The sequence below is a fragment of the Asterias rubens genome, chromosome 8 (genome assembly GCF_902459465.1).
Source record: "Asterias rubens chromosome 8, eAstRub1.3, whole genome shotgun sequence".
Lineage (NCBI taxonomy): Eukaryota > Metazoa > Echinodermata > Asteroidea > Forcipulatida > Asteriidae > Asterias > Asterias rubens.
The window spans coordinates 484,796-500,734 of NC_047069.1; the positions used below are offsets into that span (position 1 = coordinate 484,796).

A 15,939-nucleotide genomic window follows, 5' to 3' on the forward strand; every position below is an offset into this window, starting at 1 on the left:
TTGGTGTTGGAAGTGAACCCTATTGCGATCGTTAAAGATCTTGTGTGAATTTTGTACAAAATCTGGCTTTCTACATCCATCAAAATGTTACTGATGGCACAGCATACATTGTGCCTTCGTCACAGCAATAAATTTAGAAGATTATTGGATTTACATCGTGATAAAGTAACCAAATCGCCATCTTTAGCGGGACTCGGTCAAACTCCCAAATCGTTCTACACATCCACATCACAGAGGAAGTCAAACAGTCAATCAGATGGAGTAAGTATAGCCCCAGAAATTGTGCCAAAACGAAGTGGATTGGCACTGTTTATATGGGGGCTAGAGTCGGCAAGTTATTCCGTGAATAAGTGGGTTGATCTTTCTTTACGAGTAATACAAAAAAGTATGGTATTTACTATTGTATTTGTATAATTAAAAATACAAAAAAATAATAAAATATGGACTTTCTAATCTAACAACACAATTCATGGGGATCACATCCAGTTTGCTCTATTTTTAATTGGGAAAAACCCGGTGTATGTGTTAGTTGGTAGCTTAGTTAATTGGCACCTAGCCCACCTTGTTGAGCTGTATATGGCTCCGCTTTTAACATCGGTCTCATCACGGTCGCCATGACAGTGATGAGACCGATGTTAAAAGCGGAGCCATTTACAGCTCAACAAGGTGGGCTAGTTGTCACCACTCCACTCTGACTCAGTCATGGGTCACTAGTCGTGCTAGTTTGTCAGTTTTATCAATGATATTTTGTCCATTTTGTCAAACGAAACAAGATACACTCTATAGTATTAGTGTTACAACACTAAACTAGCAAGCAAGACCACTTGGATTGGAGAGAATTGTGGCTGATCCTCAGGTGTTTTAAATGTTAAGGGAGAACCCTGTACAAAGCCCGACAAGATTCACAGAGAATTGCTCCATCCATCAATTCAAAGACCTCTATAAAATACTTTAAACTCACCTGGGGCCGAGGAACACAGGAGATGTTGCTGCTTAATACGGGGGTGCGATTGTGTCAGATACATCCCCCCCCCAAAAAAAAAAAAAAAAACATATTTGGCATCAAGTCTGCATCAATGTCCACATTGGATCGATAAAATTTATGTTGTGCTTTGATGTTCTTTCAGCATATATTAGAATATTTATAACTTCTCCAGAAATTCCACTTCATCATCTTTCAATTCATTATGACTGCATCCTTCATATTACAATTAGTTTGAATTATTTGTTCTTCTTGTATTTTTGCTTCAGGACATGAATTTGTCAGACTATCCGGTAGAGAACATTCGAAACTTCAGTATCATCGCACACGTTGACCATGGCAAAAGCACACTGGCCGACAGGCTTTTGGAGCTAACAGGTAATTAACCCACATCACCCACAGCAATTGCCATAGTGCCCTGAGCTTTTGCTGTGGTGCCCTTCAAAAATTTCCAATACAAATTTACATGTTCTTTATAGAAGTGGCCAATACCAGAAGAAAATTATTGTGCCTGGGTAAGGATTGTACCTTTTAATTCATGATTGATGCAAGCCTGATGCATCACGAAGGCAACAAAAGGCGATTGCATCCATGCCCACTGGTCATTGCCTTGGTGCCCTTGAAGTGCCCCAGTACGAAGTTACAATTTCATCATAGGGTGCCCTTTACCAAGGACAAAATGCCTTGGCGCCCTTGCCCTTTCAAAAAAACAAAGCATCAGCTCTGTATCGCATTAACTTTCTCTTGACTTATAACTTTTCAGGGACCATATCCAAGACTTCAGATAACAAACAAGTGCTGGACAAGCTTCAAGTGGAAAAGGAACGAGGCATCACAGTCAAAGCTCAAACAGCCTCCATGTTCTACACCTACAAGGGACAGAAGTATCTACTCAATCTAATAGACACTCCGGTGTGTGTATAAACTACATCAATAATAATTACCCGAGTAACATGCCTGTGATATTTTTTCACAGGACTCGGGAAAGTACCGAGTATACAGTGCTAACACACATCGGTGTATGGGTAAAAACCAAAATTAATATTCTTTATCCCAGATGCAAATTTGACATCTATTATATCGTTGCGGTACCCGCTGCCAAAACATAGGATTTGAACTGCCTCTAGCTGCCGGCAACCTCGGTAGTCTAGTTGGTAAGACACTGCTCTAGAATTGCAAGGGTCGTGGGTTCGAATCCCACCCGAGTAACATGCCTGTGATATTTTTTCACAGGACTCGGGAAAGTACTGAGTATACAGTGCTAACACACATCGGTGTATGGGTAAAAACCAAAATTAATCAATAATAATAATAGTAGTGGATATCCGTCAATCAGTGATGCTCAAGGTGCTTTAGCATACAGTACTTTCCTGTAAGGCATGTGGGACTCACTTGAATTATGAGACCTACTCATTTTGCATAGCATCATGTATAATGGTTTATAAGGTGCTGTGGCGCAACATGCTGCCAATCAAATTAAGAACATCAAGGGGAACCCCTTCTCTTTTCGATAAGCGCACCGTTTTTTGTTAACATGTGTTACACAAAACACGGGACCAAAGTGAATTTATTTTTATTTGATTTTATTACAAATCAAAATTGCAGCATACTGCTGAATACAATGACTATAGCAGGATAACAGCTTATAAAAACACAATCATTACTTATTACTCTAACCCACAGGCTTATTATTACATACAGTCAAATAAATGAGGGGGGGGGGTGGTGACATGCTTTACATTGTCAAGAAACTTTTGAAATCTCATTTTGGCATAACACTTGCTACATCATCTGCACAGGCTGAGATAAATTAAAGAGAAACTTTTCCCTATGGGTATAAAACAATGTAAATAGATACGGGATTTGAGGCATTGCATGGTGAAGTATCAAAATATACATTTGGTTGTGGTGTATCTACTTGCCAAGTGAATTATGTTCTTTTGAGAACTTGACGCTTACTATTCTACTACCGCATAGTAAATTTAGGGAATCTGGGAGACTTCTCAGTTCTGAAAAGAACTGTCCGGCTTTTAGTGGATCAAGGGGACTTTTTGTAATTAAAAGCCATTGGACCCTTTCGGTACAGAAAAAAGAAAGTTCACAGATTTACAAATAACTTACAGGGTTTACAGAAGGTAGTAGTAAAAGACTTCTCTTGAAATATTATTCCATGAAATGCCTTACTTTTTGAGAAAACAGTAAAACAATATAAATTCTCGATATCGAGAATTACAGATTTATTTTAAACACATGTCATGACACGGCGAAACATGCGGATACAAGGGTGGGTTTTCCCGTTATTTTCTTTCGAATCTAATGACCGATTGAGCTTAAATTTCCACAGGTTTGTTATTTTATATACAAGTTGTGATACAGGAAGTGTGGGCCTTGGACAATACTGTTTACTGAAAGGGTCCAATGGCTTTAACTTAACTACCGCGGAGCAAGTTTTTAATTGGTCTCAACAATTCGACTAGCTTGCTCTTGTACTCCACGGTAGAAGAATGGAAAGCAAGACAGTTTTCTAAAGAGAAAATTCTACCAACCAAGTAGATATACACACATGGTGTTACCGCAAACCAAACATGTATTGATACCTCACCATGTAATTTTTATTTCTATGGGTATAAAACAACATAACTTTACCAAACAATAAAATATTATTTCTGCATTTTCTGCCTCTTTCTTTCAGGGCCATGTCGACTTCAACTATGAGGTATCCCGATCTTTAAAAGCCTGTCAGGGGGTTCTACTCCTAGTTGATGCAAACCAAGGGGTTCAAGCACAGACAGTGGCAAACTTCTACCTAGCATTTGAGTCAGACCTCACCATTATCCCAGTTTTAAATAAGGTGTGGTTCCCCTACGACTTGTTGACAGGACATAGAGACCATTTTATAGGCACTGGACATCTTTGGTAATGTTCAAAGACCAGTATTCTCATTAGGTGTGTATCCCAACATGAACAGAAAAAAACACCCGAGTTGCACAAACTTGTGTACTTTCAGATGCCAATAAAAAGCTTTAAGTCCTAGCGTCTTTTAACATTTGAGTGAGAAATTACCTCTTTCTCAAAAACTACTTCAGAGGGAGTCATTTCTCAAAATGTCTTAAACTACATGTATCAACAGCTCTCCATTGCTCGTTACCAAAAGTTTTATGCTAACAATTATTTAAGTAATTACCAATAGTTTCCAGTGCCTATAACAATTGATTGTTATTGGGCCAGGCATACCAATCTCATCTCAGTGCAAACATTTTATTGTTAAGTGACGATAGAGGTTGCATGTGAGCAAGCGAGCATAGGTAGGGAGTACAGTAATGTTCCTTGTCTTTATATCTTTTCTAGATTGACTTGAAGTTTGCCGATCCAGAGTCAGCAGCCAATCAGATTAAGACGCTTTTTGATATCAGCCAAGAGGACATCTTGTCGATTTCAGCAAAGCTTGGAACGGGAGTTGATGAAATATTACCAGCGGTCATAGACAGAATACCACCGTATGTATTTTATTCTGCTTTTATGGCAGGCTTTTAAAGTAAATCCGTCATTCAAAACCAGGGAGGATGATATTGACTGTTCAGACAGTAGGAGGGTTGACTGTGTACTGCATTTACCACATGATACATGTGTTGCAGGCTGGCATGGTTTATACATCATTCAAAACCAGGGTGGATGATATTGAATGTTCAGACAGTAGCAGGGTTGACTGTGTACTCTATTTACCGCAAGATACACAAAACTAGGGTGGATGATGTTGAATGGTCAGACAGTAGGAGGGTTGACTGTGTACTGCATTTACCACATGATACATGTGTTGCAGTCTGGCATAGTTTATACATCATTCAAAACCAGGGTGGATGATATTGAATGGTCAGACAGTAGGAGGGTTGACTGTGTACTGCATTTACCACATGATACATGTGTTGCAGGCTGGCATAGTTTATACATCATTCAAAACCAGGGTGGATGATATTGAATGGTCAGACAGTAGGAGGGTTGACTGTGTACTGCATTTACCACATGATACATGTGTTGCAGGCTGGCATAGTTTATACATCATTCAAAACCAGGGTGGATGATATTGAATGGTCAGACAGTAGCAGGGTTGACTGTGTACTGCATTTACCACATGATACATGTGTTGCAGGCTGGCATAGTTTATACATCATTCAAAACCAGGGAGGATGATATTGAATGGTCAGACAGTAGCAGGGTTGACTGTGTACTGCATTTACCACATGATACATGTGTTGCAGGCTGGCATAGTTTATACATCATTCAAAACCAGGGTGGATGATATTGAATGGTCAGACAGTAGCAGGGTTGACTGTGTACTGCATTTACCACATGATACATGTGTTGCAGGCTGGCATAGTTTATACATCATTCAAAACCAGGGTGGATGATATTGAATGGTCAGACAGTAGCAGGGTTGACTGTGTACTCTATTTACCGCAAGATACACAAAACTAGGGTGGATGATGTTGAATGGTCAGACAGTAGGAGGGTTGACTGTGTACTGCATTTACCACATGATACATGTGTTGCAGGCTGGCATAGTTTATACATCATTCAAAACCAGGGTGGATGATATTGAATGGTCAGACAGTAGGAGGGTTGACTGTGTACTGCATTTACCACATGATACATGTGTTGCAGGCTGGCATAGTTTATACATCATTCAAAACCAGGGTGGATGATATTGAATGGTCAGACAGTAGGAGGGTTGACTGTGTACTGCATTTACCACATGATACATGTGTTGCAGGCTGGCATAGTTTATACATCATTCAAAACCAGGGTGGATGATATTGAATGGTCAGACAGTAGGAGGGTTGACTGTGTACTGCATTTACCACATGATACATGTGTTGCAGGCTGGCATAGTTTATACATCATTCAAAACCAGGGTGGATGATATTGAATGGTCAGACAGTAGCAGGGTTGACGGTTGACAACACAGTTTGTTGTGTAATGTTAATTCTAACTTGGGAGGTATGCCATTGCAGTAATACAACAAGTTTGTCTATTATTTCTAACTACTGTGGATGATATTAAACTGTCTGGCAGTAGGAGGGTTACCACCTATCCAAGCAAAGTTATTTGATTTGTTTATTCGGGGTAAAAACATTTTGAGAACTCAGAGTGAACCAAACCTAGTTTCCCAGTTTGTAAACTACATGTAGGTCTTATAATAACTAGTTCTTATATAAAGTTATAAACCGCATATATTACAAAAACCGTATCAATGCGCTTTACATAGGTGCCCTAGTCATCCACACAGAAGGCTTTTTCATAAACAATGTCAACCTCTACCCTCACATGTACCCATTTATACTCCTGGGTGAAGAGAAGCAATTATAGTAAAGCATCTTGCTTGATGAAACAAGTGTCACGACTGGGACCCAAACCCACACTTCAATAACTTAACCACCAGATTTTGAATTTGATGCTCTTAATTTTCTTATCATGCAGACCACAGAGCGACCCGAACCTACCACTCAAAGCACTGATCTTTGATTCTTGGTACAACCAATACAGAGGAGCCATTACAAGTATAGCAGTCATTGACGGCAAACTGACCAAGGGAGATAAAATCACAGCAGCTCACTCTAACAAGTCGTATGATGTACATGACTTAGGTATCATGCATCCTGAACAGGTCTCCTGCACTCAACTGTAAGTAATAGAAACATCATGGATTAAGAATGGTCTGTGGTTTTGTGTGGGTTTGGAAGTCTTGTGGCTGAGTGGTTAAGAGCAGCGAGTGTGGGATCGAGTCCCAGTGTGTCAGTCAATCAAGACAACAGGCAAATATTACAAACTCCTTTATTAAAGGCATTGTAGACGTTTGACAATTGGAAGCCACTGTTTGTTTCAATTCCATGGCGTGTATTGGCCCAGCGGTTAAGAGCACCGGAATCAAACTCTGGTGGGTTCGAGTCCCAGTCGTGGGTTCGAGTCCCAGTCATGACACTCGTGTGTCCGTAAGCAAGACACTTAACCATTGCTTCGTCCTTTGGATGGGACGTAAAGCTGTGGGTCCTGTGTGTTGTGTAATGCACATAAAAGAAACCCAGTGCACTTATCAAAAAGAGAAGGGGTTTGCCCCAGTGTTCCTTGTTTGATTGGCTGCATATTGCGCCATAGCACCTTGTAAACCATTACATGGTGCTATAAAGGAATAGGCCCAACTCGTACTTCAAAACTGTAGCTCCAAAACTTGCAGGACAAAATACTGAGCGCTTTGATACGTGTGATAAAGCACAATATCACAACCTAGTATTATTATTGTTGTTGTTATATCTCAGATCTACTTCCAGTTTACACACCATCCCCATGCTTCCCCTCAATGAACCCAAGTCTCGACAAATTGGGTGACAGGTCTTTTTCTTCAGCTTTGCCACCATCTGGAACTCTCTAGCACTAAATCTTAGATCTTGTCTTTGTACAACAAAAAAAATCTCTTTTCAAAACTTATCTTATATCTCAAGTTTTCAAGAGCTAAATTTTGTTTGTTTCGGTTTACTGCATAAAGTCCCTTTTCTGTGTAAGTCCATTGTGTCCACATTCATGAACAAAGTACTTTTAAAAGCGATATTTAACAAATTTGATTTTTGGTTTATACAATAACAGACTCGCAGGCCAGGTTGGGTTCATGATTGCTGGTATGCATAACATCAAAGAAGCTCGGATTGGCGACACCATTTACCACCAGAACAAAGCCGTCGAACCTCTGCCTGGATTTAAAGCCGCCAGACCCATGGTATTTTATACCTCCTCTATTTTCAAGGAAAAACATACCATCTTCCCAAATATTTCAAAGTGTTTCAAAATGTATCAAACTGTATGCCTTAAGGGGTTGGGTACTATTTACACGACACAAAACAAAAAAAGTCAACAGATTGACATTAAACCTACACAGTTTAAAGATAATAATCGTAGAAAGCTTCCCTTGAAATATTACTTGTAAGGTGCTGTAGTTTTTGTGAGAAATGAGTAAAACAATTTCACAAAAATATTCTGAGCATGTACAACAGATTTACGCGACTCCTGAAAAACTTGCTGTGATTTTCACTTATTTTTTTCAAAAACATTATGACCAATGAAACTTTTACAGGAAATTATATTACATACATTGTTAAATGCAAAGACAGTAAGGACTAGTATTTCATCATCTAATAATACAATGTATGTTTTTGTTCTACACGTAGGTGTTTGCAGGGCTGTTTCCCATCGACCAGTCTGAATACCTCGGTCTGAGATCAGCAATCGATAGACTGACATTGAATGACAGTAGTGTGTCAGTCAATCAGGACAGCAGGTAAAACTTTTAGCATAAAAAAACTTACTAGGTAACGAGCAATAAAGAGAGCTGTTGATAGGATAAAACATTGTGAGAAATGGCTTCCTCTGACAGGGTTCTGCCCAGGTTTTTTTTTTAGTGGTTGAAAAATGTTTCCCTGGAAACCATGGATTAGTTACATGGTAGATCATATGGGCAATTCCATGGTCAGTCGCATTACACTTTTCTGTGTCATTTCTTGATCTTCGTGCTAGTAGTTCTATGTGAGATATTCTTTCCACTAAGTTTATAGACTTGTACTCGAGACCCAAGGCTTTGAATTGATGATATTAGAAATGTTGTGGGCTTTGTGCTGTTGATGCTATAACGTTGTACAAAGCGGTCAGTTGCATTACATGTACACAATAAGGACATGGTAAAAAATATACTAGTCACAATTCAAAGTTTCCTCTAACTAAAAAACTTGCGAAAGTTTTACTACCTGAAACACACAACTCTTGTACACGAGTATCCAACAGGAAACTTATAAATGGTCTGCAACTTGAACTTGTAGGTATAAATGGCAAAACCATGGTCAGTCGCATTACGATCAGTCGCATTACAGTTTTCCAGACAATGTAGCCACGCCTACATGGAGCCCAAGCTGAGTTCTTATTTGACAAAATTGGGTTCATTCCTTTTCAACAACTAAAAATAAATTGGTTTCATATGTAAGCTATAACTTCTTAGTGGAAAGAAAGTTGTGACCAAAATTGGATTTTTTGGTGTCATGTCCGTGTTTGCTTGGAATTGCCCATATGAATAGACTCAAATCAAAGAAGTGCTCAAAATTAATGACTTCGGATACCATTTTTACTGGGGGAAAAACCCAATTTTCCATTTTGTTGCAAACCTTTGAATTTGCAATTGTAATTTAAAAATACTGAACATGTGTGGTGGTCGGCAGAACCCTGTAGTACTGTGAAGTACAATGTAGTTTTTGAGAAAGAGATAGTTATACTAGATGACACAGTGTTTGATTTTCTTTATAGGGCCAATTGGTATATATCTGTAAATTGTAATTTTATTCTTGTTGTCTATTTTTGCTATGCCTTTCTTGTAATGTAGTCTCTGTTACAACAGGGAAGACAAATTTCATGTTTTTTATCATGACAATAAATATTTTTAATCTTTAATACTAAAGCCCAGCGTTGGGCCAGGGTTGGCGCCTTGGCTTTCTTGGTCTTCTCCACATGGATGTATTCAACCAGAGACTAGAGCAGGAATTCAATGCAAACGTCATCGTCACCGTGCCTAGCGTACCCTACAAGGCACGCTTGAAGGATACTAAAGCAAACAGGCAGCTGTACGGGAGCAATGAGGAGATAACTGTTTACAACCCGTCACTGGTACATCAAGTCTGAGTATATTTTTAAAGGACTACATTTTTTTTAATCGAACAAGGTTCAGAGTATAAGAAAGCACCAACAAGTGTGCCTTTGAGCATCTTATACGTGCACTATATAAGAAACAATTTATCTTGAAACACCTGGACATACACTAAGAACGAAGAGGGTAAAGTGGTTAGACAGCAGGGCACACATTGATTTGTGCAATTCACAATCATAGACGTTCATGTATGAGAGCGCTTAGCTGTTGCCAGCATGGCGTTTACATGTATGCCCCCTTGTTAGAGCTTTGCCGAGTTCCCTTGGTAAATGTACATGTTTATTACATGTAGCTACCTACAATCCCAGCCAAAACGCTTGGGCGACACCCTGTCCACTTCCCCTGTCAATCAACATTCTCTCCCCCGTCCCCCGCTCTGGAACGCAGAAGAAGACTGTGCAACAATGAGAACCAACATTAACATGGGGAAGGGGGGACCCAACGAGATAGGGCCTACCGGAGATTGTAGCTACCGGGCAATCTCGGTGGTCTAGTTGGTAAGACAAACTTTAGAATTGCAAAGCTTGTGGGTTCGAATCCCACCTTTGTATTAATAGACCTGGTTTTTTTTTACAGAGCTCGGGAAATAACCACAGTGCTAACACACATCTGTGTATATGGGTAAAACCTAAATTAATATTTTTTATCCCCGATACAAATTTCAATCTATTGAATATGCCCGTTCTTTCATTTGTTTGTTACTTCTTTATGACAGTTCCCAGATTCACAGCAAGTCACAGAGTACATGGAGCCATTAGTTCTAGGGACCATTATCACACCAGATGAATACATCAGCAAAGTCTTCACACTATGCTTGGTAAGGGACAAGGAACATAGTAACACCTCCATTAGCGTGTCATGGCTGAGCAAATAAGATCACTAGACTCAAGCTCTAGTGTTTCTGTTCACAAGTGCACTTATCGTAATGAGCAGGGGCTTGCCCCGGTTATCCTGGTCTGATCGGCAGTATATTGCACCACATACCAAGTGCATGAAAATACTGATTGTTAAAGCGCCTTGAGCATCACTGAGTGATAGATATGCGCGCTATATAAGAAGTCACTATTGTTAGCATAAAGCCCTTTACTGTTTGATTGGCAGAATATTGTGCCACAGCACCTTGGTGCTATGTTAAGAAATAGGTCTCATACTTCAAAAATGTAACTCCACAATACCAGTATTCTCACTTGGTGTATCCCAATAATGAATAAAATAAACAATCTTTGACTAAATTGGTCATCAAAGTTGCAGAAGATTGCAAAAGGTGTGTGCTTCCAGATGCCTAAAAAAAAGGTTCAGGGCTGAAGTCTTTTAATAATTGAGTGAGCAATTACCTATTTCTCAAAACTACGTTACTTCAGAGGGATTCGTTTTTAACAATGTTTTATAGGCCTACTATCAACAGAACTCCATTGCTCGTAACCAAGTTAGTTTGTCACAGTAATAACTAATATTGTCTAGTTCATTTCAAATTGTTATCTTCAGAACAAGAGAGGAGAGCAAGTGGAGTACGTGTACATTGACAGCAGACGAGTACTTCTCAAGTATAGACTACCCTTGAACGAGGTCGTAGTGGATTTCTTTGACCAACTCAAATCTATCTCTTCTGGGTATGCAAGGTAAAGACACAGAAATGGCCTTGGGGCCCCTTCAAACGTTTCTCAAAGACTTTTAGTTCCCTGCAGGGAATTGTCAGCAAAAAAAGCGAGCTAGAACAACACCAACATGGCATTGGTGCCCCTTCGGGAGTTTATCAAAGACTGTAAGTGCCCCTGCTAGGCATTGTCAGCATAGAAGTTAGCTAAAACAACATCCAAATTGGGCCTGGGTGCCCCACAAATGTTTCTCAAAGACGTTAAGTGCCCCTGCAGGCACTGTCAGCAAAAAGTTAGCTAAAACAATATCCAAATGGGCCTGGTGCCCCTTCAAAAGATTCTCAAAGACTTTAAGATTTTACAAAGTGCCCCTAAATGTAATTGTCACAACTTCTTATTTCAAATATCAAGTAATAAACCACAAGGAAAGCCGCCTGGGTAAATTTCATTTGATTCTCCTCTCTTTCAGTTTTGATTATGAAGATTGTGGCTACCAGACGGCAGATCTGATCAAGCTAAGCATCCTCCTGAATGGCAGAGAGGTAGAGGAGCTAGCCAGTATCGTCCATCGAGACAACGCCAGACTAGCTGGGAAAGCCATCTGTTCTAAACTCAGCAATACGATACCAAGACAGATGTATGAAGTAGCAATACAGGCTGCTGTAGGAAGCAAGATCATGGCAAGGGAGAATATCAAAGCGTTGAAAAAGAACGTCTTAGCAAAATGTGTAAGTGACCATCACAATTTAGCGGCAAATTTTATGCTTACTGTGTGATCTTTATATATCATAAGCACACGAAAAAGGTATGCTAACCTTCCTGTGCTTACTGTGGGTGCGTTCGTTTAGCTTCCCTGGGTCAACCCTGGACTGCCCCAGTACGTTGGAATAGCTTTGACGTCATTCCAGGGGCTCACCCGGGTCAGCCCCCAGTGCCCTGCTTGTGGAGTGGGTCACTTGGGGGCTGGCCCTAGGTGCATGACGTCAATACGAGAGCGGTGAGTGGTCGTTCGTTTAGCTCTTGTCAGGGGCTCACCCGAGCGAGCACCGCGGGGTAGACCCAGGGAAGCTAAACGAACACACCCATTATGAAAATGAATGATGTAACTATACAATTGTGAACGCGCAAGATGGGCACCTGGTTTATTGATAATATGTGAAATACGCTGAGGTTAAAAGCAAATTTTTCTGCTACACTTAGCTGGAAATTTGCTTATCGTTTAAGTAGCGCTACAAAATCTTGCCCTAGAGATCATTAAGGCTAATCTATTTTTTACATTGTAATTTGTTTTTGTGTGGATTGGTTTTCAGTATGGAGGAGACATCACAAGAAAGATGAAACTATTGAGGAGGCAGTCAGAAGGCAAGAAGAGGATGAAGATGTTTGGCAATGTGGAGGTGCCTAAAGAAGCGTTTCTGTCAGTTCTCAAGAGGTGACGACAAGGAATCATCACTAACGATGTGTGAACAATCTCCATCTCTCACCCACAAGAATAAACCATGGAAACAGAATGAGGGACTCGAAATAAAGACATTAAACCATTTTTATCATTTCATGAAACATCCTTACAAAGAAAAACAATAACATGCATTAATAGCGCGCTCTTACACAGAGTCCTTGAGCGCTTTACAAGAGACAAATAATCAAATAAATAAGAGTACTTATAATGGGAGAACAGTTTGTCTTAAGCAATCAACTATTGCACAGGAAACATTTGAGAAATGAACGAAAAAATTTCATGGAAGTCTTTTTTTGTCTCAGTGAGACAAACAGATATTTTAGCATGTTGTATGTACAACGAATTTAAGTGACTCTTTCTGAAAACATAGCTCTGTGATTTTCATGTTTTTTTTTTTTTTTTAACTAAAAACTTGATAACTAATGAAACTGAAATTCCTACATGAAAATGATATGACATACATCTTCACTCACAGTGAGTAGGGATTCATGGCTTGGCCAAAAACTTGATCATACAAAAAGGTATCAAAACCTGTGAACAGCGGATGCCAAGTCGCACACCATATTTAGACCAACCCTGAATACATGTGAATTTGACTGACAATTTATATTCTTTAAAAACTTTTATTCTAAATCTGAGGTCTCAAAATCAAATTCGTGGAAAACAACTTCTTTCTCGAACACTATGTCACTTCAGAGGGAGCCGTTTCTCACAATGTTTCATACTATCAACCTCTGCCCATTACTTGTCACCAAGTAAGGTTTTATGCTAATAATTATTTTGAGTAATTACCATTAGTGTCCACTGCCTATTAACGTAACACTAATTTGCAAAAGGAACTCTTTTTTTGCATTCTTTGTAAAGTCCCGATGCCAGAAACAACTTCAGTATTGTAAAGTTATCAACTGAATTATATGAACATTAAAGTGCGATACTGAAATAAAGGTTATTTGATTTGAGTTGAACCAAGATTTATGTTGTCCGAAGAAGGTTTATAAAACCACTACTGCAGTAACATCATGTTCATGAGTAGGATGAGTAGGATTTTAAACTTTACATGGCGGAGTTAAAATCTAGTAAGGTTTGCAGTAAATAATGAGGGCGACAAAAATTTTTAAGACTTGGGAAAACACTTTAAAGGACAGCAAGGGCACCAATGCAATGACCAGGGGGCATGGAGGCAATCACCTCTGTTGCCTCCATTAAGTATCAGGCTTTCGAAGCTCGGGGAAAGAGGAGGGGAACAAAGACAGCCAAAAAGAAACAATCATCTCTAAATCTTTTGGATAAATAATTACAGACTCAAGTGATCACTTCAGGATTTAAATCTTCGGTGACCAAACCTTAAAGACACTAGACACTATTGCTAATTGTCAAAGACTTGTCTTCACAGTTGGTGTATCTCAACATATGCACATAAAAGTAAACCTGTGTCAATTTGAGCTCAATCGGTCGTCGAAGTTGAGAGATAGTAATGAAAGAAAAAAAACACCCTTGTTGCACCATGGTCACACGAAATTGTGTGCTTTCAGATGCTTGATTTCGAGACCCCAAATTCTAAATCTGAGGTCTCGAAATCAAGTTTGTGGAAAATTACTTCATTCTCGAAAACTTTGTCACTTCAGTGGAAGCTATTTCTCACAATGTTCTATAATATCAACCTCTCCCCACTACTTGTAATCAAGAAAGGTTTTTATGCTCATAATTATTTTGAGTAATTACCAATTTACAATTGACTTGAAGCAATTTGTTTTTGCAAATAAATGTGGCAAAATTGAGTCTTTGGCACCGATGTTTTTGAGTGCTTCTCATGTCACCTTGTTATAAGGATGAACAAGCTGATGGGGGGGGGGGGGATAAGAGGACCGAACTAAAACCCTTGGTGCTTCTGTTCAGCAGAGTGTGGGTTCGAATCCTGGTCGTGACATAGGTCTTTGAGCGAGAAACTTAACCTTAGGTGTCTCTCCACCCAGAGGTAAATGGGTAACTGTGAGGGCAGAGATGGTTCTTGTGATTGATTAGCTTATTGTGCTACATATTTGGGGGCACAGGCTGTATACTCCACAGGGAGCTGAGATGGTTTAAGGAATGATTTAAGGCCCAGTGACCAGGGGGTAATAACATTGAAGCCCCACGAGCGTCACTGCGAGACAGACCTGAGCGCAATATAAGAAGCCACTATGTATCTATGAACTGCACATACATATGTATAAAGAGTGTATTCTTATCCGTTTAGTGACTTGACTTGACTTGACTTGAGCAAAGATGACTTGGTTACAACACTGCTCAGCTAAATTACAAATTGCGGACAAATGATTACAGACTCAAGGATTTCAAGCTTCGTAAGGGAACAAATACACAAGTCTTAAAAACAATACTCTCAAAATATGGAAGGCAAGTAAGCTACGGGACCATAATGTTTCTTAAAGACCTGCTTGAACGAAAATGTCAAGTCGTGAACTTTGCTGAATTCCACTTAAAATGTTTTCGATGAATAAGGAAATTGAGTCATATGATTATGAATAGGTTTCAATTGTGTAAAAAAACAATCTTTTTGTATGCCCTTGTCCAGAGCTTTTCTGCGAGATTTGCGAAAAGCCCCGTTACGTAATCACTCTCAAAACGTCATAAGTAGATAAAGCCGCTTTGTTGCAGCGTGGATGTATAACAAAGCAAACTCCCACAAATGACGTCAGCGGCATTGTCCTTTGACGCCCGCTCTCAACGGCAGAAGTGTTTTTAGTTTTTCAAAAAACCTTTAGGTAAAGGCCTGATTTTTTAGTAGATAATTACGAAAAGTTCAGAAGTGTACACATATCAAAATTACATTAAAATGGTAAACAAGTGCATTATAAACAAGTAAAAATAGAATTTCTGTTGAAAAAATTCCGCTCAGGTAGCTGTTTAATGGTTAAGAACTCGGGAAAAGAACAGGGAAACAGATGCAGAACCAACCTCAAAAACATTCATCTATAGAGATTTAAGATAAACCATTACAGACTTGAGTCACTTGGGGTTTTAAGTCTTCAGTGAGGAAAAAGGACACAAGTCATTAAGGGTTTGGGTACTTTTTGCACCAAACAAAAAATCAAACTTTCACAGATTTACATTAAACTTATGGTTTAAAGATAATGATTGTATAAAGCTTCCCTTGAAATAGTAATTGCTG

The 15,939-nt window shown here is 39.3% G+C and overlaps 2 protein-coding genes across 2 annotated transcripts in view; one reads left to right on the top strand and one right to left on the bottom strand.

Annotated features, from left to right (window-relative positions):
- LOC117293406 (translation factor Guf1, mitochondrial-like) lies at positions 1–13,442 on the top strand. Its single transcript, XM_033775726.1, has 13 exons — positions 1–261; positions 1,252–1,360; positions 1,746–1,894; positions 3,675–3,833; positions 4,331–4,479; positions 6,458–6,661; positions 7,619–7,748; positions 8,197–8,306; positions 9,472–9,676; positions 10,432–10,533; positions 11,202–11,335; positions 11,781–12,039; positions 12,622–13,442. Exons 1-13 carry the CDS (start codon positions 85–87, stop codon positions 12,745–12,747), a joined length of 2,013 nt encoding a protein of 670 aa, XP_033631617.1. The 5' UTR covers positions 1–84; the 3' UTR covers positions 12,748–13,442.
- LOC117293407 (ATP-dependent (S)-NAD(P)H-hydrate dehydratase-like) overlaps positions 6,576–15,939 on the bottom strand; it is a 22,606-nt gene continuing 13,242 nt past the window's right edge. Inside the window, exon 10 of the mRNA XM_033775728.1 lies at positions 6,576–6,659. The gene's annotated coding sequence lies outside the window, so the exon portion shown is untranslated. The remainder of the gene's footprint in view (positions 6,660–15,939) is intronic.

What these genes read in the sequence shown, in the direction of transcription:
- LOC117293406 (XM_033775726.1), top strand. Translation starts at nt 85, where the DNA reads ATGTTACTGATGGCACAGCATACATTGTGCCTTCGTCACAGCAATAAA. An exon ending in TTATCCCAGTTTTAAATAAG is followed by an intron (nt 3,834 to 4,330) that starts GTGTGGTTCCCC and finishes TATCTTTTCTAG; the next exon opens with ATTGACTTGAAGTTTGCCGA. An exon ending in TTAAAGCCGCCAGACCCATG is followed by an intron (nt 7,749 to 8,196) that starts GTATTTTATACC and finishes TTCTACACGTAG; the next exon opens with GTGTTTGCAGGGCTGTTTCC.